This window comes from Ursus arctos, chromosome X, assembly GCF_023065955.2.
Source record: "Ursus arctos isolate Adak ecotype North America chromosome X, UrsArc2.0, whole genome shotgun sequence".
Lineage (NCBI taxonomy): Eukaryota > Metazoa > Chordata > Mammalia > Carnivora > Ursidae > Ursus > Ursus arctos.
This window is the reverse complement of record NC_079873.1, coordinates 42,627,335-42,649,608: the sequence shown is the minus strand read 5'-3', so window position 1 is coordinate 42,649,608 and position 22,274 is coordinate 42,627,335. Positions and strand designations below refer to the sequence as shown.

Genomic DNA, 22,274 nt, shown 5'->3' with positions numbered 1-22,274 from the left:
ATGGCTAATTTGATTTTTTTAAAGATGTTATTTATTTGTCAGAGAGAGAGAGAGAGAGAGAGAGAGAGTGCACAAACAGGGGGAGCGGCAGGCAGAGGGAGATGCAGGCTCTGCACTGAGCAAGGAGCCTGATGTGGGACTGGATCCCAGGACCCTGGGATCATGACCTGGGCTGAAGGCAGATGCTTAACTGACTGAGCCACCCAGGCACCCTAATTTGATTTTAAAGTATTGTTAATTGGGAAAAATCAGTAAAGTGCTCAACTGTTGGGGTCAGAAATATCTGGGTACATGATCATAATCCTAATCAGAATAAGAATCATCTTGGGTGCCTGGGTGGTTCAGTTGGTTAAACGTCTGCCTTCAGCCTAGGTCATGATCCCAGGGTCCTAGGGTCCTGGGATCCAGTCCCGACTTGGGCCCCCTGCTCAGTGGGGAGCCTGCTTCTCCCTCTACCCCTCCCCCGTGCTTGTGATCTCTCTCTCTCATGCTCTCTCTCTCTCTCAAATAAATAAAATCTTAAAAAAAGAACCATCTTTATCAGTCATTCACTATGTGCCATACACTGTTAGGAGCACTTAACACACATCACCCATTTTAATCCTTACAACAATCTAGGAGGCATGTATTTTTATTATTCCAAATTGACAAATGAGGAAATTTAGGATCCCAGGTTAACTCACTTGTCCAGGAACACACAATGAGTCAATAGGAAAACCAGAATTCAAACCTAAGAATTCTGACTCCAGAGTCAACCCCTACTAGTGATGAGATCTCAGGAGTCACAAAATTTCTCTGAGCATCAATTTTCATACCTGTAAAGTGGGAATAAATGTAGGCTCTCTGACACCAGGAGGTTGTGAGAATTGTTGCAGTAAAATTGTCTATTTCTTGTTCCAATCTTTTGTTATCTGTAGAAATATTCAAGAATAAGTGTGTTCGGGGCGCCTGGGTGGCACAGCGGTTAAACGTCTGCCTTCAGCTCAGGGCGTGATCCCGGCGTTGTGGGATCGAGCCCCACATCGGGCTCTTCCACTGTGAGCCTGCTTCTTCCTCTCCCACTCCCCTGCTTGTGTTCCCTCTCTCGCTGGCTGTCTCTATCTCTGTCGAATAAATAAATAAAAAATCTTTAAAAAAAAAAAAAGAATAAGTGTGTTGGAGGAGGTAATCAAGAGACCACTGGCTGACACATGAGGTGGTCCTGGGGAATCAGAGGCTCCCCCCGCCCCCGTCCTTAGAATGTATGTTTTGCCAACTATTCCTACAACTGGAGCCGTTTTCAAGAATGCAGCCATGGAGAGCAACGTGCTTTTGAGACCATCTGGTCAGTATACGTGACTGAACCCAGTTCAGGCCTCTATATAAACTTTTAAGATTCCTGCGGGCAGGTGAGATTTACTCATCCTGCAGCTGCCCAAGACAAGCCTCATATGTAAGTTCCCTTGCTTATTAACACTGCCAGCTACCAATCTGGAAGGGTCTTCCTCTTTCTCCTTGCCTTCTGTGTACAGGGGCCAGTTTTGTGAATCATCAAAGTAATATGACAAAGTAAATGCTTTTGAAATGTGTTCCCAAAAATATTTACTTTAGTTATAAAGATTTTTAGTGGCATGCCTAATACGTTTTTGTTCTGATTCCTAAATGTAGTTCTTTTTTCCTGTTATTCCAGTTTAGTTAGTACAGATGATGGTTCCCATTGTGTTCCTTTGAGAGCTAAGAAAGGGTTGGCTATACATATTGTTATCAGCAGACATTGGGGCAACACCTAAGGAGGAGGTGGCATATTTTTCAAGGAGTAAGGACACTTGGTGGTAGAGGTCCTGGGAAGATGGTGGCAGCAGTGCCTATACAGTTTTTCAATCTCTCCAAACACAGAAAAACAGAGCAATTAGAGAGCAAAAGCAAAATGTGTAGAGAATATTTTCAGCAAATCTAGGTTACTAGGGATGCCTGGGTGGCTCAGTTAGGCATTTGCCTTCAGCTCAGGTCATAATCCCAGGGTCCTGGTATCGAGTCCCACACCAGGCTCCTTGGTCATCGCAGAGCCTGCTTCTCCCTCTGCCTGCTGCTCCCCCCCTTTGTGCGCTCTAACAAATAAATAAATAAATAAATAAATAAATAAATAAATAAATAAATAAATCTTTTTAAAAAATCTTGGTTACAATACATACCTTAAAACCCCAAAATTAAAGTAGATGAGGACAAGTCACCAACGGTCATATTACCAGTGTCTGTGCAGGAGGAGAAAGAAGTGATGGAGCAACATCTGACTTGATAAAAGAACCACAAACTAACCAACTCACCAGAAGAAGCGGCAGAGAGTCACAGGGTTTTTGCCCTTTTCATATCATGTGAGTGCATAGGGCCCAGCTCAAGAGGCACTAAAGGAGGGGAGCCTGGGTGGCTCAGTCAGTCAAGCATCTGCTTTGGCTCAGGTCATGATCCCAGGGTCCCGGGATTGAGTCCCATGTTGGGATCCCTGCCCAGTAGGGAGCCTTCTTCTCCTTCTCCTCCCTGCTTGTGCTTTCTCACTATCTCTGCCTTTCTCTCTCCCAAGTAAATCAAATCTTTTTTTTTTTTAAGAGGCACTAAAGTTGCTATAGAAGCATGTGAACTCTCAAAACTGATACCTCAGGGCTCTCTTGACAGGAACCCACAATTAAGAGAAACTGCTGGAGGTGGAATCACAATTCAATAGAAAATGAACGAGAGACTAAGAAATAAGGTTTAAAACTGCTGTACACAGATGTCCACACTTGTGGCTATTTTGAGCACTTGAAATGTGGCTAGTCAGAACTGAGATATACTGAAAGTATAAATTACATAACAGCTTTTGAAGATTTAGTGAGAAAACAAATTATCTCAATAATTTTTATATTGATTACATGTTCAAATCATATTTTGGATAGATGGAATGAAGTAAATTATTAATGTCAAGTGTTTATAATTTTTAAATTTTGCTAGTAGAAAATGGTGAATTACGTGTGTGGCTAGCATTCTATTTCTACCGGACAGAACTCCCTATTACTGAAGTCTGATATGTCTTTTAGACATCTCAAATGGAAAAGTCAATTAGATAGCTGGATATACATGACTGGAGTACAAGGGAATAGGTGGGAATATACAGTATTTTGACTTACCAGTTTACAACAGTATTTAAAGACATGAGACTAGATGGGATCTCCTAGGAAGTAAATGTATATAGGAAAAAAAGGCAAAAAACTGAGGCCTCGGATATTCTAATACTTAGAGGTGTGGAAAATGAGAAAAGTCTAGGAGAAAGTGGGGTGAACACAAAGAGAACAGTCCTTAAAGACTAAGGAAGAACATGTATCAAAGAAAAGGGAGTGATCAATAGTGCCAAATGGTGCCAAAAGGTCAAGTAATAGGAAATCTAAGAATTATCCTTTATCAGGTGCCTGGGTGGCTCAGTTGGTTAAGCATCTGCCTTTGGCTCAGGTCGAGATCGGGGTCCTGGGACCCGTCCCAGCGTCGATTCCCTCGTTGATCCCAGCGTGATCCCCACAAACATGACAATCCCTGATAGGCGGGCAGCCTCCTTCTGCCTGTCCTTCTGCCCTCCCCCCAACACCCCTCCCACCATGTGCACATGCACACTCTCTCTAGCAAATAAAGTCTTTTAAAAAATTATCCTTTACATTGGGGGCGCCTGGGTGGCTCAGTCGGTTAAGCGGCTACCTTCAGCTCAGGTCATCATCCTGGGGTCCTGGGATAGAGGCCCGCATGCATCGGGCTCCCTGCTCAGTGGGGAGTCTGCTTCTCCCTCTCCCTCTGCTGCTCCCCCTGCTTGTTCTGTCAAATAAATCAATAAATAAATCTTTTAAAAAATTTTCCTTTACATTCTGCAGTATGGAGATCTACTGTGTGATGGCATTTGGTAATTCCATAAAGAGGGAGTATTAGAAGGACCTTTGGACGCCAGGAAACAAACTGAGGGTTGCACAAGGGAGGGGGTGGGGGATGGGGTAACTGGGTGGTGGGTATTAAGGAGGGCATGTGATGTGATGAGCACTGGGTATTATACACAACTAATGAATCATTGAACACCACATCAAAAATTAATGATATATTATATGCTGGCTAATTGAACTTAATAAAAAAAATAAAGTTCATTTAAAATGCCCCTCCTCCCAAAAAAAGGACCGGGGCGCCTGGGTGGCACAGCGGTTAAGCGTCTGCCTTCGGCTCAGGGCGTGATCCCGGCGTTATGGGATCGAGCCCCACATCAGGCTCTTCCACTATGAGCCTGCTTCTTCCTCTCCCACTCCCCCTGCTTGTATTCCCTCTCGCTGGCTGTCTCTATCTCTGTCAAATAAATAAAATCTTAAAAAAAAAAAAGGACCAAAGGTCAAGAGAAGGTAAAAAAGCCTGTGGTCAATAGGGGCTATACAGATTTTGGTACGGTGGGCTTGGGCTAAGGACATTGGATTAAGGTCCACTCTCAAGCATATCAAATACCCAAATATCTACTAAAACACTAGTGCGCAGTATGGTAGTGGCATCTCTGATTCAGCCCACTGAACGCTGGCTCACTGTAGGAAGGAATCAGACCTAGTACCTGAACTAATGCTTCCCCCAATATGAGATAAATAGGGGATGTTTTGTGGTCAAAGCCACCACCAGGGACAAGGTATGGCTTCCTAGATATATATCCTTGGGTGTTTCTAATTCTCTGGGGCTTGTCTAGAGAGCTAATTATATATACAGGCCAGTCACTAGCATTTGCAGTGGCTAAAGTACAAATTAAGGCCTTTGGCCCATGTCCTTGGGTCTCTTCCCATTGCCAGCTATTTCCTACGCCAAGAGGTGTCTTACACTCAACCCTGAGAACACCTCAGCCTACACTATCAAGCTTTGCATATCTTTTGCTTTTACAAACAGTGGCCTCCTGGCAGCATCTGGGCCTAAGAGTATATATTCCACAGGTCCACACCTCCCTTCTTTAGGAGGGACACTGAAAATAGGGCCTTATAGAATCTAGAAGCAGCCTTGGGGAATGAGGGAAACTAAAGTATTTTCTATGGGGGCACCTGGGTGGCTCAGTCGGTTAAGCATCTGCCTTCAGCTCAGGTCCTGATCCCAGGGTCCTGGGATTGAGCCCCGCATCAGGATCCCGGGTCTTCGGGGAATCTGCTTCTCCTCCGCCCCTCCCCCAGCTTGTGCTTTCTCTCTCAAATAGATAAATAAAATCTTTAAAAAATATTTTTTACAAAAACTGAAGGGTGTTGGGACCTGGTGGGCACATACCATTGTCTCTGTGGACTCCTAGCTCTGTAGCCTGAATACAGACTAGGCAGATACCTCTAAAATGTGGGACCCAGGAGGAAGGCCCTTCCTGGCCAAGTCTATGCCAGCATTGGCCATATACCAGAAAAGCAAAGAGAGGAGGAATATGGCAAAGTAGGGAAAGGGAGTTCCTTTTACTGGTTTGGTTTATTTATTTTCATTCCATTCGTTTACTGTGTTCTCCCACTGTGTTTCCTCAACTTCCTAAAAAACAGCTGAATTTCATTGCAGAACTAGCAATATATCAAAGTATAAAATGTAGCACATGAAAGACCATTATCATCAGTTATTCCAAAAAATGTGTATATCCTGCTCACAGAATGGTGGTGCATGTCCATCTAGTTCTCTCCAAATGTCTATACACACACACACACACACACACACACACACACACAGCCCCTTACATACCTGCTCACAAATTTAGTCACATTTTTTAAATGAGATTATCCATTAACTTTTTTTTCACTAAAAATCTGACCATTTTCATATCATTAACCTTGAATCACCCTCCCAGACCTTCCTCTCCCCCACACAGTCCTCAAGAGTCCCCTTTCCCAACACACAAATTTTTTCCTCCTCTAGAAGCTGAGACCTTTCCTCTTGGTACGCCTGACTCCTGCTGTTCTCCTCCTTCCTGAGACTTCCTTCCAGCACTCCTTACTCCCATATGGGAAGGAAGTTTTCCTCCCAACACACACACACACACAGTCAAGTCCTCTTTCCTTACCTTGAACATCTCCTTCACCCCTCCTTGGGCTGAACCCTGCTCCCTTTTCTTGTCTAAGTTTGCAAATCACTTATGGTAAGAGGGTATATACCATATAAATGGGAATTTCCTGGACAAAATTCCATTTTAGATATAAATAAATGATTGCAGGAATAGTATCTTTTCCACTCTCGCTTTCAAAGAAATCAGGTAGCATGCTAACAACTTTCTTTAATCCTCTAAATCAGATGTAGGGTTAACAGTTTTTTGGACAATAAAAAAACCACTACATCTTAAAAATGAAGTTAACATTTTTATTTTATTCATTCAAAAATTTCATTATACAAAGGTAACATGGAAAAGAGAAATCTCAACTCAGGCAAAGGCAGGCCTTTTTGAGGAAAATGTGGGCCTGGAATCAGGGGCCAATAGCAAATAAGTGCTAGGTAGTACAGTTACGGGAAAGAGAGGCTTTAAAACTGCCTCTCCAAACAATAGCATCAAAATTTCTCATTATCTGGGTTAATAGCTAGAACACTTGTAAACGTCACAGGTTAACTGCAGAGCAGGCACCCCCTTCAGGCCAGTGGGTGCATGCTAATTCCTTTTGAGGTTGTCACACCACTGGAGGTGTAGGGGAGGAAGACATGCTCCCTGTTTCAGCCTCCTCTCCTGGAGAAAGAGGGCTCAGGGCATCAAGCTCTGGCAGCAAGGCACGCCTCAGACTTGCAGGACTAGGAGTGGAGATGGAGCCCAAGCCGCTAAACTTAGGGGAAGAGGTGCTCTGGCCAGAAAAATTAGTGGAGGAGGAGCAGGAGGAAGAGGAAGATGAAGACGAAGAGGAGGAAGAGGAGGAGGGGCTTTGGCCCGGAGACCCGGAGGAGGAGGTAGAGGAGGAAGAGGAGGAGCTCTCACCACACTGCTCAGGGAAAGGAAAGGGCCTACCAGGAGGTGAGGGAGAGGAGGCACGCATACGGACTGCATGCCAACGGGGCTGGGCACCTAGGCTTGGGACCTCAGGATTAGGAGAGCTTGAGCTGCTCTGGCAGACCAGCCTTCGTAAGGCTACCCCAGAGGAAGAAGGAGGACTCAGGCCAGTACGCACAGGCAGAGAGGCGCGGCTTCTAGGGGATGATCTCTGGATGGTGCGGCTCCGGAGGACAAAGCCTGGAGTCGGGCAGCCGTTGCGGACGGCAGGGCCTATCGGGTTGGCTCGGCTTCGGAGGGCAGGGCCTGACCCGGATGCACGGCTGCGGAGAGCAGGGCCTGGTGGGCTGGCGCGGTTATTGAGGGCAGGGCCTAACCCAGATGCACGGCTGCTGGAAGCAGGGCCCCGCGCGGATGCACGGTTGCGTTGAGCTGACCCCAGCGCGGATGCACCGCGGCTGAGAGCTGGGCCCGGCGCGGATGCATGGCTGCGACGACCTTGGCCCGGCGCAGATGCACGGCCGCGGCTGCAGGGAGCTGGGTCTGGCGCAGATGCACGGCGGCGGCTGCGGAGAGCTGGACCCGGCGCGGAAGCACGGCGGCGGCTGCGGAGAGCTGGGCCCTGCGAGGAAGCACGGCGGCGGCTGCGGAGAGCTGGGCCCGGCGCGGAAGCACCGACACCGCTGCGGAGAGCTGGACCCAGGGCGGAAGCACGGCCGCGGCTGCGGAGGGCTGGGCCCGGCGCGGAAGCACGGCGGCGGCTGCGGAGGGCTGGGCCCGGCGCGGAAGCATGGCTTCGGCTGCGGAGAGCAGGGCCTGGCGCGGATGCATGGCGACGCTGGAGGGCAGGGCCTGACACCAAAGCACCAGGGCGAAGACCAGGGCCTGGCGCGGGTGCACCACGGCGACGAGCAGGGCCTGGTGCTGACGCACGGCTGCGAAGAGCTGAGCCCAACCCGGAAGCATGGCCAAGGAAGGCGGGGCCTGGCGGGGTGGCGCGGCCATTGAGGGCAGGGCCTGGCCTGGCTGCTTGACTGCGGAGAGCTGGGCCTGTTGCGCGGGCCTGACTTCGGAGGGCAGGGCCTGGCTGGGATGGGTGACCCCACGGAGAAACCCGAGAACGGCGGCGGCCGCTGGGCTGAGACCCCGGAGAAGATGGCGGCAAGGTCACCGGGCACTGAGGCCTAGCAAGCGCGGGAAACAGACAGCGCCGCCCTGGAGGCTTCTGAGCCTGGGCAGCTTCCTCGTGGTGGGTCAGCTTCCTCCCACGGCCCTTCCCCGGGCTCGTGGTCAGGGTTGGAGGCCCCCTGGCCTGGCCAACGCCCCTCATGGCTTGCACCATGGCGGCCACGCCGCCCGCGTGTGAGGCCTGGAGACCTTGGCCCGCACCGGGCACCACACATCTCAGCTCGGCGTGGGGACTGTGGCCGCCCTGGAGGTCAGCACGCTCCCTCTCCTGCACACGGGCCGTGGAGGGCAACTCCGGGCCCTCGCCATTGATCGCAATGGCGCCGACGGCAGCCAGGGCAGAGGCAGAGGAACCTGCTGTGCCACTGTGCGGAGCGCCACCACCCGACGGAGAAAGGCTGCTCGAGATCGAGGGGACCGAGGCACCGGGATCGGGGTTGCCGACCCCACGGGCGTCGCCGGGGGCAGGGGCGACCTCGTTCTTCGGCCCTGCGGGCATCTCACCCTGCTGTTGCTTCAGCGCCTTCTCCTCGGACGACGGAGTGGCCATAACGCCGGATTCTCTCTCAGAGAGGCGAGAGCGTGGCTGCAGACGCCGGCTGGGTAGAGCTCCGGGTGAAGGAGTGAGGAGGATGGGCGTGCCCTGGCTGGATCTTCGCTTCTGATTGGTCGGCTAGTTGTCACGTGACGCTCGTCTTAAAGGGAGCGAGCCAACCTAGCTCCATCTGGCGCCAAAGCAGACGGTGTGCTCCACCGTTCTGGAGGCCGCTGCTGCTGAGTCCACGATGTGAATTCCCCATCCATACCTGGGCCCCTATGAGTGCGTGTGGGTGTGTGTTTCGAGGGAGCAGCGATGCTATCTGTATAAACAGTCTGAGTCACCCCAAATCAGTTTAGCTTGTCAGCACCACTCTGGTGGTGAATCTTTCAAGCAATGGTTTGAAAAAAATACCACGCTGGCCAGCAGGAGATACCGCTGAGCTGGGCATCCCTCCTAGAATCCCGACAGGACACTGGGCCCATGTGTGACTCTGGAAGCGACAGCCACAGAACTCCTCCCTGTATCTGGATGACCCTCGAAAGCGGCCTGAAATCAAGAAAATGGATGGGGCCCTCGCTGTGTTGGTTCGGGATGTTCAGCACTGCTGTCATGCATCAGAGGGGGATTTTGAAGTAACATGCTTCCCCCTGCCTTATCTCCTAAGGCATAGTCTGGAGTTACCCAGAATTAAGAATAACACTGTCCTTAAATATACATCATCATTTGTATGGGCTGCGTAGTAATCCACTGATTAATGTACATTCATTTATTTGACCCAGTCTCCATTCTTGGCTACAGTTCTCTATTATGCTTGATGCACAGGCTTAAAGTTTCATATTTGGACACTAATTTATAGTCATTATTACAAAAGTCATTATTACTGCATGCTCAGAACCCAAAACAGAAAAGCAAATAGAACCTAACCTAGGAAAACTAGAATCTAAATTCCCACGTATCCATGGGCAAATATTAGAAATGTTTAATTATTTTTGGTAGAATGGCCATTCTTAAATAATTCATAGTTCTGTTGTTTCATAAAATGGAATTATTTATGCATTCATACTATTTTGTAACCTGTTTTTGGGGTCTAGAAAACACTCTTCCCATATCAATAAATATGTTTCCACAAGGCCAGTGTGGAAATATATTCAAAATATTCCTTTTATGGAGGAAGCTTACATTTTCAAACATTGCTGTATTGATTAACATTTCCAACTTTTTATAAACACATCAATGTGAGACATATCCTTTTTGCTAAAAATTATGCATATCCTCAAAATATGACCTCACTATGGATAAATTCCTAGAAAATTCTTGATACAGGCCGTGCACATCTGTGATTCTTTGATAAAAATATTGTTAACTGGCTCTCCTGAAAGTTGCTATTATAGCAATTTTAGCAGAATGGAACGGGATACTTAGTGGCATGGATGACTAACTGGACTGAAACACAACTCAAAAATAGAATGGAATGGTATTTGGAATGTTAAATAATATGGAATGGAAAATGGATTTGAAAGGGAATGCAGAATGGGATGAAGTGGAGACTGATTGCAGTGGAGGTGAAATGGGAAATTGAATGGGATGGAAATTAAATGAAATATAATGGGAAGAAAGAATGGAATGTACGATAGAAATAAATATCTAATAGCATATGGAATAAAAGAAAAATACAATGTTATATGAAAAATGGAATGGAGTATCATGTGAAATAAAATAGTAAATAGAAGGAAATTGAAGTTGAAATAGGAAGAACTATAAAATGGAATGAAGTATGCAATGGCCTGGAATAAATGGACCATGAAATACACACTATAAATTTTAAAATACCATTAAAAGATGGAATGAAATTTGGAATGAAATACAGAATACAAGATTATGAAGGATGGAATGGTAATTGAACAAAAACAATGTGGAAAACGAAATAGTGATGAAGTACAGGATGGACTTAAATGAAGAATAAGTGAAGAGAATGTGTTCTGTTCATCTACCATTCTATAGTGTTGTGGAGCAACATCCATTTAATTATGTTCATGGATTTTATAAAGCTGGAATTCAGAAAAGGTAGAGCAGGAATGGCTTGTTTGCTCTACGATGTCATTGAGGCCTCAGTTGGGAAAACTTGAATGTCGGTGAGTTTATGAGGGAAGGACAGCAATCAGTGAGTACTCCTAGATTTTGGCCACAGTATCTGGGCAGACATTGGTGCTACTTCCTGAAAAGGGAAAGCTTGCAGACTGGGGGAATTGGTGATCCTGTTCTGAACATGTTGGCCACTACACCCTCTGTACTTGTCCTAGTCATTCAGGGTTATGAACCCCAACTTATCTCAAAGCCATTCTCTTAATTCTGTAGGTCACCTTTCACCAGTTTCATGGATCCAGTTTCCTCTTGGGAGTCACTTCAGTTTACTCTCTGAGATATTTTTTTCTGGAATCTCAGGGCCTTGGCCATGGTCCTTACCTTTTTTTTTAAATAAGGTTATTTATTTATTTATTTATTTATTTATTTATTTATATTTATTTGAAAGCGAAAAAGAGCAGCAGAGGGAGAAGGAGAAGCAGACTCCCCACTGAGCAGGGAGCCCAATGCAGGACTCAATCCCAGGACCCTGAGATCATGACCAGAGCTGAAGGCAGATGCTTAACCCACTGAGCCACCCAGGTGCCCAGTCATGATCCTTAGTAATACTAACTAAAATGCTCCCATCTATCCTTGTTCCCTTCATATATATAGATATAGATATAGATATATAGAGATATATCTGTGTGTGTATATATATATGTGTATATACATATATACACACATATAAAATGTATGCATAGAAAAAATATATAAAGGAGTCATATGTAACATATATATTATATATATTATATATAGCATTTAGATATATACTATTTATAATAATATTCCTAATATCTATATATCTCATATATGGTATATATATGATATATATATATATAATGGAGACATATATAATCTTCTCTAAAGATCTCAAACTTTATGTTAAAGAAGTCCCTAAGTTCCCTTCTTTAACCCCACTGGTGTGTCTTCAATGCCTTCTCCTTTTTCTTTCCCTATGCTCCTGTTTAGAGATAGTGTATGTATATGTATGTGCTCATAGAAAAATATCTGGAAGGATGAATTTTATCCTCTCATACTTTATCTTCTGAATGTTTTAAATGAGCATACATAACTCTTATACTCAGAAAAAAGTACAGATATTTGCTCTTTTAGAACAATTTTAATGTTTAATTAGGTTTTAAGCTGTTGTAAGAAAAAAGGCTATCTTTTATACTACTGGATGGGGTTATAAATTCATAGCGTTTTGCCTGATGGAAAAGTTGATGATACATATAAAAAGTCTTAGGGGTGCCTAGATGGCTCAGTTGGTTAAGTGACTGAGTCTTGATTTGAGCTCAGTTCATGATCTCAGGGTCATGGGATCGAGCTGCACATTGGGCTCCACACTCAGCAGTTTGCTTGAGATTCTCTCTCATTCCCTCTGCCCCTCCCCCTCACTCACTCACTCTCTCTAAAAAAAACCCAACAACCCACCCCCCCAAAAAAACTTTAAAAAAGTATTAAAATAAAAGTCTTAAACATACCCATTTAATGCTGCAATTTCTCTTCTGGGGATTAATTATAAAGAAATACTCATATACTCACAATGTTATATGCTCAAAGGTGATTATTATAGTGTCATTTATTTTAAATAATCTGAAACAATCTCATTTTCCAATAGGATATTGGATGTCCATAGAATAAACATGCAGCCTTTTTTTTCTGTGTCTCAGTTTCCTTTTTTTTTAAATAATATTTTTTTATTATGTTATGTTAGTCACCATACAGTACATCCCTAGTTTTTGATGTAAAGTTCCATGACTCATTACTTAAGTATAACACCCAGTGCACCATGCAATACGTGCCCTCCTTAATACCCATCACCAGCCTATCCCATTCCCCCACGCCCCTCCCCTCTGAAGCTTTATAGGATGTTTTTGAAAAATATTTTAATACCATGGGAAAATATCTATGATATACAAAAAGGACATATTGTACTCTATCTGCTGATCTACATTTACATCTGTGTATTTTTATATCTAGCTAGCTCTCTACATATATTAGAATTTCATTCACTATAGTGCAGTTGTTCTCAACCAGGGGCATTTTGCCCCTTGGGGGAGAGTTTTGAAAATGCCAAAGAGAGGGAGAGAGGGAGAGGTGCTACTGGCATCTAGTATGCAGAGGCCAGGGATACCCTCAATTACTTCAGTGCATAGGAGCGCCTCTGACAACATGCAATTATCTGATGCAAAATGCCAAAGCTGTCAAGTTTGACAAAGTCTGCCACAGAGCATTTAGATAACTCAGAAAAGTTCAAGACAAAATTTAAACCACAATCAATCCTTCCAGTGATTGATAACTACTCTTAAAAGTTTGATACATGTATGCGTTAAATTTTCTATGATGATCTTGTGCCTTTTAAACAGCAAAAGGGATGCTTTTTGAAATGATTCATTTAAAAAATACAACAACAAGCTACAGTTGTTTTTCATATAAAATATTCTAGTCATTGCTTAAGAAATTATATAACTTAAGGATTTTAATTTCAACCTGTTTACATGGAGGAATATTCCACAAATAACAATTCATCATCCTCTATCACCCAATTCTCAAACCTCTAATCAAAGCATTAATTTCTAAGTATTTATATATTTTGTTAAAAAAGAAAAATTATGAACATCATAATCATAATGTAATGTATCTAATATATAAAGGACCATATATTTGACTAACCGGGTCATGGTTATCTCATTACCACTCCAGTGACTGGTTTGTGAATGGACATTTCCCAGTTGTAGTTCATAAGATATAAATGTAAAATGCCATGGGGTCTTTAGGGGAAATGTTTCTCAGCTCTTCAAAAAAATTAAAGAGATATAAATTGTTTACATAAAATTACTTAAAACAAATAAATGTATATATATCATGGTAGAATAAGTGAATTTAGTTTGTAAAAGATCAATATTACAAAATCGAGGGGCACCTGGGTGGCTCAGTTGTTAAGTGTCTGCCTTCGGCTCAGGGCATGATCCCAGGGTGCTGGGATTGAGCCCTGCATGGGGCTCCCTGCTCCCCTTGGAGCCTGCTTCTTCCTCTGCCACTCCCCCCTGCTAGTGTTCCCTCTCTCGCTGGCTGTCTCTCTCTCTCTCTGTCAAATAAATAAAATCTTTAAAAAATTACAAAATTGAGTTGTATTTCTATATATTAATATAAAAAATTATGAAGAAAAAATTTTAAATGCCTTTTACTATAGAATCAGAAAACATCAAATATTTGGGACAAATCTAGTAAAAGAATCACAAGACCTTGCCCAGAAATCTACATGACACTTCTGAGAGAAATTAAAGAAGATCTAGGTAAATCAGAGATATATCATGCTTATGGATTAGAAGACAATATTATGAAAATTAAAGAGATTTCTTATCAAAATGATCTAAGGATTCAACATAATCCCAGCTGAAATCCCAACTGTTTTTTTGTAAACGGAAATTGGTAAACGGATTCCAAAATATATTTGGATATCAAAGATCTAAGAACAGCCAAAGCCATCAAGAAGAAGAAATTTAAAGGCATAATAATTAAGATAATGTGATTTTTGTACACAAATTGACAAACAGACTGATGGAACAAAGAGCCCACAGACACATATATGGTCACATATATATGGCCACCTGATTTACAGCAAAGGTACCAATGCAGTGCTTGGGTGGAGGGACAGTCATTTAAGTAAGTGGAGCTGGACTAATTGGATATCCATCCCTATGGAAAAAATTAATTTGGCCCCTAACTTACATCATACACAAAAACTAATTCCAGAAGACTACACACACACACACACATCACACACACACACACACACACAGTCTCCTCACACACATCCAACAAATACTTTATGTACAGAAGAAAATATGTAAAGAAGAAAAAAAGTAAATGCAACTAAACATCGGCACAGTATTTTAACAGGCACTTTACAAAATGGGACATCCAACTGACCAATAAACAAATAAAAGATTGCCCAAACTCAGTCATCAAGGATATGAAAATTAAAATTATGAAATATCTGTAAACACCTCCCAGAATACCCAAAATCACTACCACAAACTCAGTGGCTTAAAACAATGTCCATTTTTAGCTCACAGTGCTGTAGTTTCAGAAGTTCATGCATGGTATGGCTGGGTTCTCTGCTCAGTGTCTCACAAAGTGAAATCAGCCTGAGAAATCGGTTGGCCGATGCTACAGACTGAATGTTTGTGTCTCCCTAAAATCTGCAAGTTGAAACCCTAATCCCCATTGTGATGGTATATGGAGGTGAAGCCTTTGGAAGGCCAATGGGTTTGGATGAGGTCGTGAAGGTGTGGCCCCATGATGGGACTGGTGCCCTTATAAGGAGATGAAAAGAACAGAGCCTGTGAGGGTACAGCAAGAAGGTGGCCATCTGCAAACCAGGAAGTGGGCCTTCATCAGACATCAAATTGCTGGCACCTTGATTTTGGACTCATTAGCCTCTAGAACTGTGAGAAATAAATGCTTCTTATTTAAGCCACCCAGTGTATGGTATTTTGTTATAGCAGCCCAAGCTGATTTAAGACAGCCAGGCTGTGCTTCTTTCTGGAGGCTCTTTGGAAAAATACATTTCCTAGCTCATTCAAGGCATTGGGAGAATTTAGTTCCACTTTTATCTCCTAGAGATTTCTCACAATTCCTTGCCACAGCGATCCTTCCAAACACCCACACACAGATGAGTCTCTCTGGAAGTGCACACTCATTCTCAACAGGGGGGGATTACACAAGGTCGAAGGTCATTAGGAATCATTTTAGAATTCTACCTACCACAGTCTACAGTCTGGCCCACAGGGATCCAGTCTGTCACATACACAAAATTCATTCACCCCATTCCACAGTCTCCAAATTTCTCATGGTAGTATGGCATCAGCTCAATTCCAAATGCTCACTAAAATCTCATTAGCTCAGTCCAGAATCTCATCTCAGTCATCTAAGTCATGCATGGATGAGGTTTCTGGGTAAAATCCATGCAGTACAACTCCCAGGGCACAATCCCTTTCCGACTGGCCCCGATGACACTAAAGTGACAAACTATCTTACCCCAAAACACAATGCTGGGACAGGCATAGGTAACACCTATAACATTTTGATTTAATAGAGGGGTGGGGGGTGGGAATGGAAGGCAAAGAGGAGTTAAAGTCCCAAAGCAGTTTGGAAATTCAGCTGATTCCTAGTAACGGCCTGTCTGAGGCAATCGGGGCTTTTTCTTTTCTCTTTCTTTTTTTTTTTTAAAGATTTTATTTATGTATTTGAGAGGTGGGGGGAGAGAGAGAGAGCAAGCACGCATGAGTAGGGGTTGGAGCAGAGGGAAAGGGAGAAGCAGATTCCCCACTGAACAGGGAACTGCATTCAGGACTCAGTGGGAGGACCCCAAGATCATGACCCTTAACCAACTGAGCCACCCGGGCGCCCAATCAAGGCTTTTTCTAAGGCCACTTAGGCTTTCTCTAGCATGCATCTCAAAATTCCTCCAGCCCTCACCCACTACCCAGTTCCAAAGCCAGGCCTACATCTTTATCTGTTTGCAGTGGCAGCACCCCACATTCAGGTACCAAACTCTGTATTAGCTTCATATTGGTGTGGAATAAATGACCACACTCCTAATAGCTTAAAACAACCCCCATTTATTAGCTCACAGTTGTGCAGGTCAGAAGTCTGTGCCCAGTGTGACTGGCTTCCCTGCTCTGGGTCTCACAGGGTGAGATGGCAGTGGACTTGCTGTGCCCCTTTCTGGAGGCTTTTGGGAAGAGTCCCTTCCAAACACATCCACGTTGTCAGCCAAATTCCATTCCAGGCTGCTGGAGGACTGAGGCCCCTTTCTCTCACTGGCTGTCTGCCAGGGGCAGCACTCCTTTCCTAGAGGCTGCCTTCTGTTCCTCACCATGTGGCCCCTGAACATGTTCTCTCATGCCTCAAATCTCTCTTTCAGGAGGGGCCTACGCCCTTGTAAGCGTTCCCCTGATTAGGTCTGGCCCACCCTGAACGATCTCCCTATCTTAAGGCCAACTGATCTGTGGCCTTAATTACATCCGCAAAATCCTTTTTGCTATATAATTTCACATCATCATGGGAGGGATATCTCATCATGTCTGCAGGTTCCATCCACACCCAAATGGGAGGAGATTGTGCAAAGACAAGGATCACTGGGCATCATCATGGAATTCTGGCTACCGCACAATCCATGTATATATCAAACAGAATGCAAACGTTCTCCAGAACACATGACTAAAAACGTTCACAGCATCATTATTGATGATAGTCAGGAACTGGGAACAATCCGAACATCTATCAACAGCTGAGTGAATAAATACAGTGTGGTATACTCATAGTAGAGACCACCACACAGACATGAAACAAGCAAATAGCCCTATCTACAGCAAATATATATAAACAGATCCCCGAATCAGAGTATTAAGTGAAGGAAAGCAATCATAAAAAGGTACACGATAACTCTGTTTGCATAAAGTTTAAAAAACAGGCAAAATGAATATATAGTCATACAGGTCAGAATAGTGGTTAAGTCAGGTGTAATGACTAGATGGGAGCATAATACAGGTTTCTGGGGGTGCCAGTAATGTTCTATATTTTAATCTTCGTGATTCATGTTTTCACTTTGCTTTTTTTATTTTTATTTTTTTTATTTTTTATTTTTTTTTAAAGATTTTATTTATTTATTTGACAGAGAGAGAGACAGCCAGCTAGAGAGGGAACACAAGCAGGGGAGTGGGAGAGGAAGAAGCAGGCTCATAGCGGAGGAGCCTGATGTGGGGCTCGATCCCATAACGCCGGGATCACGCCCTGAGCTGAAGGCAGACGCTTAACCGCTGTGCCACCCAGGCGCCCCTCACTTTGCTTTTTTTAAATAATATTTTATTATTTTTGAATTTAAATTCTAGGTATTTAACATAAAATGCAATACTGGTTTCTGGAGTAGAATTCAGTGATTCATTACTTACATACAACAGCTACTGCTCATCATAGCAAGTGCCCTCCTTAATCCCCCACCCATCTAGCCCATCCCCCACCCACCTCCCTCCATCAACCCTCAGTTTGTTCTCTATTATTAAGTCTCTTATGGTTTGTTTCCCTCTCTCCTTTTTTTCTTTTCCTCTTTCCATCTGTTCAGCTGTATTCTTTCTTAAATTCCGCATATGAGTGAGATCATATGGTATTTGTCTTTCTCTGACTGATTCGTTTCACCTAACACAATACATTCCAGTTCCACCCATGTCCTTGCAAATGGCAAGATTTCACTTTTTTGATGGCTGAGTACTATTCTATTGTATATATGTACCACCTCTTTATCCATGCATTAGTCGATGGACATTTGGTTCTCTCCATAGTTTCGTTGTTGTTCATAATGTTACTATAAATAGCGGGGTGCATGTATCCCCATGTTTTCACTTTATAAAACGTCAAGTTGTTGCCTCTTATAATTTATGCACTCTTCTTTTTATATGTTCTACTTCAATGACAATTAAAAGTTAGCATAAAAGAAAAAACCTTATAAAAGGCAAGAAGAACTGACATATACCTCAGACTCAAAATCCCTTATACGCAATTTTAAAACTGAAAGTGCTTTGAAAGTTGAACTTAATTTTCCTGATTCATTTGCCCATAAAATTTGACCTGAACTGACATGAGGCTATTTGCAATCTTTTTATGTCTTGGAGTGATTATTTATATGTTTCACTGCAGAAATACTGTTGTATTAGATTTAGTAGTATTGCTCCAGACCCTGTGATGGATCTTATGTAATGCATGGGGTATGAATTCCAAAATATTTAGTTCCAAGACTTTTAGATAAGGAATATAGTAGTGGAGAATTTTTACATAATTCTATCAGTTGATAAGAACTAAACAAGAACTAAGAAAAACTGCAGTTTGAATTTCTTGAATTCTTTGTTGATCATATGATTTTTCTCCTTTGACTAATTGATATAATGGATTATTAAAATGTTAAAATATTCCTAATATTATACCATGCTCTCATGACTAGGAAAATACCAGAGCATGGTAGATTTTTATAAACTGTTAAATTTTCTTTAAACTTTATTGATAAAAAATTTAATCTATGTTAATAAGTAAAATAGATCCATATTTCTCTATGTCTATAGAATACTATCTCTTCCAGGTTTGGGAATCAGGGGCTAGACTCCATTAAATAAATTTGAAAGATTTCTATCTTTTCTTCTACCTTCTAAATAACATTTTTATTGTTTTAGGAATTTGTGGTCCCTTAAAAGAATGGGATGATTTTATTCAACTTTCCTTGTGCATTCAACAGTAATGTTGGTTCCCAAATCCAGTGACAGAATCACACCACTTTCTGAAAAAGGGGTGGGTATTAAAAAATGTGCATTCTAGGAAAAGGAGAGAGAGATACTATAGATAATATAGATGCTGAGCTCAGATGGACTTGGGCGACTGTCCCAGTTCCACCACTTACTTAGTGTATAACTTTCAACAAGTGACTTAATCTTTTGAGCCTGATTTTCTCCATTCGGGAAATAGGAATATAATCTCCCCTCTCGCATTGTTTATCCCAAATTTAGCCAAGTGTAATTTTCTCATTATTACTGAAGTTAAAGAATGTGCAAACCTGCTGGAATCAAGAGTAAAATGTGGTAACTTACAAATAGTTAGAATTAACATCAACAAGGGGAGGCAACATCACACCTGTCAGAATGGCTAAAATCAACAACACAAAAAACAGCGGGTATTGGCAAGGATGTGGAGAAGAAGGAATATTCTTGCACTGTTGGTGGGAATGCAAAGTGGTGCAGCCACTGTGGAAAACAGTATGGAGGTTCCTCAAAAAGTTAAAAATAGAACTACCTTATGATCCAGCAATTGCACTACTGGTATTTACCCAAATACAAAAACACTAATTCAAAGGGACACATGCACCCCTATGTTTATAGAAACGCTACTTTACAATAGCTAAGATATGGAAGCAGCCCATGTGTCCCTGGATAAAGGAGATGTGGTATATATTTACAATAGAATATTATTCAGCTATAAAAAGAATGAAATCTTGCCATTTGCAATGCTATGGATGGAGCTAGACGGTATAATGCTTAACTAAATAAGTCAGAGAAGGACAAATACCGTATGATTTCACTCACATGTGGAATGTAAGAAATAAAACAAATAAGCAAAGGGAAAAAATAAGAGAGAGGGAGAGACATATCAAGAAACAGACTCTTAATTATACAGAACTGATGGTTACCAGAGAGGAGGAGGGTGGGGGGATGGGTTAAATAGATGGGGATTAAGGAATACACTTGTGATGAGCACAGAGTGATGTATGGAATTGTCGAATCACTATAATGTACACCTGCCTGAAACTAATATAACACTGTGTGTTAGCTAACTGGAATTAAAACAAAAAACTTAAAAAAAGGAGAGGCAATAACTTTTAGGAATTGTATGTATGTGTAAGCATTTATTTAATCTTCTTGAAATTAAGCTTATTATTTTTATGTATTTTTCTACATAGAATTTCTACAGACTATTTTTATATAAAATGCATCACCTAGTCTTTAGTTTTCTCAAAATAACATACATACAAGATCTTTTAAATAGTAACGCTAGCCTTTCAAGAAATCACCCCTGTACCCGCCCACCCTACTTACTCCTGCTCTGCCTCTGAGACTTTCATCTTTTCTGTTTCTCTGAAATTTACAATGATATTTCTTTTTTTTCTTAAGATTTTATTCATTTATTTGAGAGGGCACGCACGTGCAGGAGGAGGGGGAGGGGCAGAAGCAGGCTTCCCGCTGAGCAGATCTCCAGACCCTGGGATCACGACCTGAGCCAAGGCAGAGGCTTAACCACTGAACAACCCAAACCCCCCTACCGTGATATTTCTAAATCATAGCCTCATACTTATTTTAGCATACTGCAAAAATGGCCACAAATGAGGACTTTCGGTTTCAGCGCCCTTGTGTGAAGAGGTTGGAAATCATCACCCCCTTTCTTATAACAAGAAGACCCTGTACAAACTGAATCAACTTTTTTTTTTTTTTAACCCACTGGATAACTGAGGTTGCAGGGCAAGCCACCACCCTGAAAAACAGATTCAACGACCACGATCTGCTTACTTGGAGCACATGCCTCTAGAGCAATAAACATAGAACACCTACAGGGTAAACTTGCTTAATTGATTAAAGCTGAGCGTGTACTGCTAGGACAGTAAGGGGGCCTTCACGTGTTTGTGGGCTTTACCTCTAGGAAAATGTTCCCTTGTCCAGGCAGTGCGGGTCGACGCCATACACGCGGGGGTCAGAGACAGAGGCGTGGAAACTCTGCACCCCGCACCTGCAGCAGAAGCTGTGCAGCGCGGGGTGCGTGTGGGATCGATAGGTGACGATGCTCTCGGCGGCCAGCAGGAGAGTGAAGCGCGAGGCCGGACGAGGAAGTGTCGGTGCTGCTTCTTCCTGCACAGCCTGCAGCTGCAATCCACCACGCGCAGATCTGCGGGGGCCCAGACGGCGAAACGGACCGCGCCGCAGTGGCAGCCTCCCGTGTGATACACCAGGCCTGGGTACTCGAAGGTGTCCAGCAGGAACTTGGCGGCACCCTCGCAGCTGAGGCCCCGTCGCTTCCTGAACGTCTCCCAGCGCTCGCGCTGCGCGCCCAGGTCCATCTCATTGAGGGACTGGGAGGGCGCTAGGGCCATGTATATGGCAGTGTTGTTTGCAGTCCGCTTCACTGGACAGCCTGCCGGCTTGCTTTCAGCAGTGTTGTTCGCCGCAGCCAGGCTCTTGACCCTGGCTTGGACTAACACGCAAGCAGTACGCTCCGGGCGCCAGGACCCGAGGCTGAGCTGGTGAGGGGGTAGTAAGGATGAGGGTGGAGGTGGATGGCGGGGAGAACGGGAAGCAGGGATCCCTGGGCCACTCTGTTTTGCGGTTGGGCGGCAGTCCTTTTCCTTTTCCTTTTCCTGACCGTGGCATCCTCAGCCGTAAGTGTAAATCTGGCTAAGTGGTCACCCTGCAGTGCTGGGTGGAGAAGGGGGGTATGATCCCGGGGAGTGCTCCGGTTCTAAGAACTTCTGGGGCTGCCCCTTTGTGTGCACTACTGGAGTTGGCCACTTGTTGAAAATGAGGCCAAAAGACCCTTCCTCTGATCCTAAAATAACTTTACTGGCGTAACGTGTTGGCAAGCTGTATCTGTAGCCTCTTCTCCTAAAATATATATATTTTTTTACATCGTCCATAGACACTTGGAGATTGCCTATATCCTTGCTCATTTTGTTACACATGCCTGCCCTGGGACCATGGACATGATCCTGAAGTTCTCTGGGTCCCAGTAATCTTCTATGAGAAAAGGGTAATAATACACTCTATTCGAGTGTAGGGGGGGAGTAAATTCAAGAATATATTTGAAATATTTAATACAGCAGAAGAGAATGGGATTTATTATATCTATATTATTTCTAAATTCATTTTCCAGTAATTTCCTAAGTTT

At 43.5% G+C, this 22,274-nt stretch overlaps 2 protein-coding genes across 2 annotated transcripts in view; both read right to left on the bottom strand.

Annotated features, from left to right (window-relative positions):
* Positions 1-6,629: 6,629 nt before the first annotated feature.
* Positions 6,630-8,678, bottom strand: EZHIP (EZH inhibitory protein). The gene is made up of 2 exons (XM_057318134.1): positions 6,850-8,678; positions 6,630-6,795 (listed from the first exon to the last, which is right to left on the bottom strand). Exons 1-2 carry the CDS (start codon positions 8,676-8,678, stop codon positions 6,630-6,632), a joined length of 1,995 nt encoding a protein of 664 aa, XP_057174117.1.
* A 12,353-nt stretch (positions 8,679-21,031) lies between these two features.
* Positions 21,032-22,274, bottom strand: part of LOC125281250 (centromere protein V-like protein 3) — a 35,338-nt gene continuing 34,095 nt past the window's right edge. Inside the window, 2 exon segments of the mRNA XM_048213792.1 lie at positions 21,032-21,216; positions 21,219-21,747. Of these exon segments, the coding sequence (XP_048069749.1) occupies positions 21,032-21,216; positions 21,219-21,747 (714 nt within the window).

Coding starts and splice junctions, on each gene's coding strand:
- EZHIP (XM_057318134.1), bottom strand. CDS start 8,678: ATGGCCACTCCGTCGTCCGAGGAGAAGGCGCTGAAGCAACAGCAGGGT. Junction 6,796..6,849: donor TCCTCCTCTTCCTCCTCTTC/GTCTTCATCTTC, acceptor TTCTGGCCAGAG/CACCTCTTCCCCTAAGTTTA.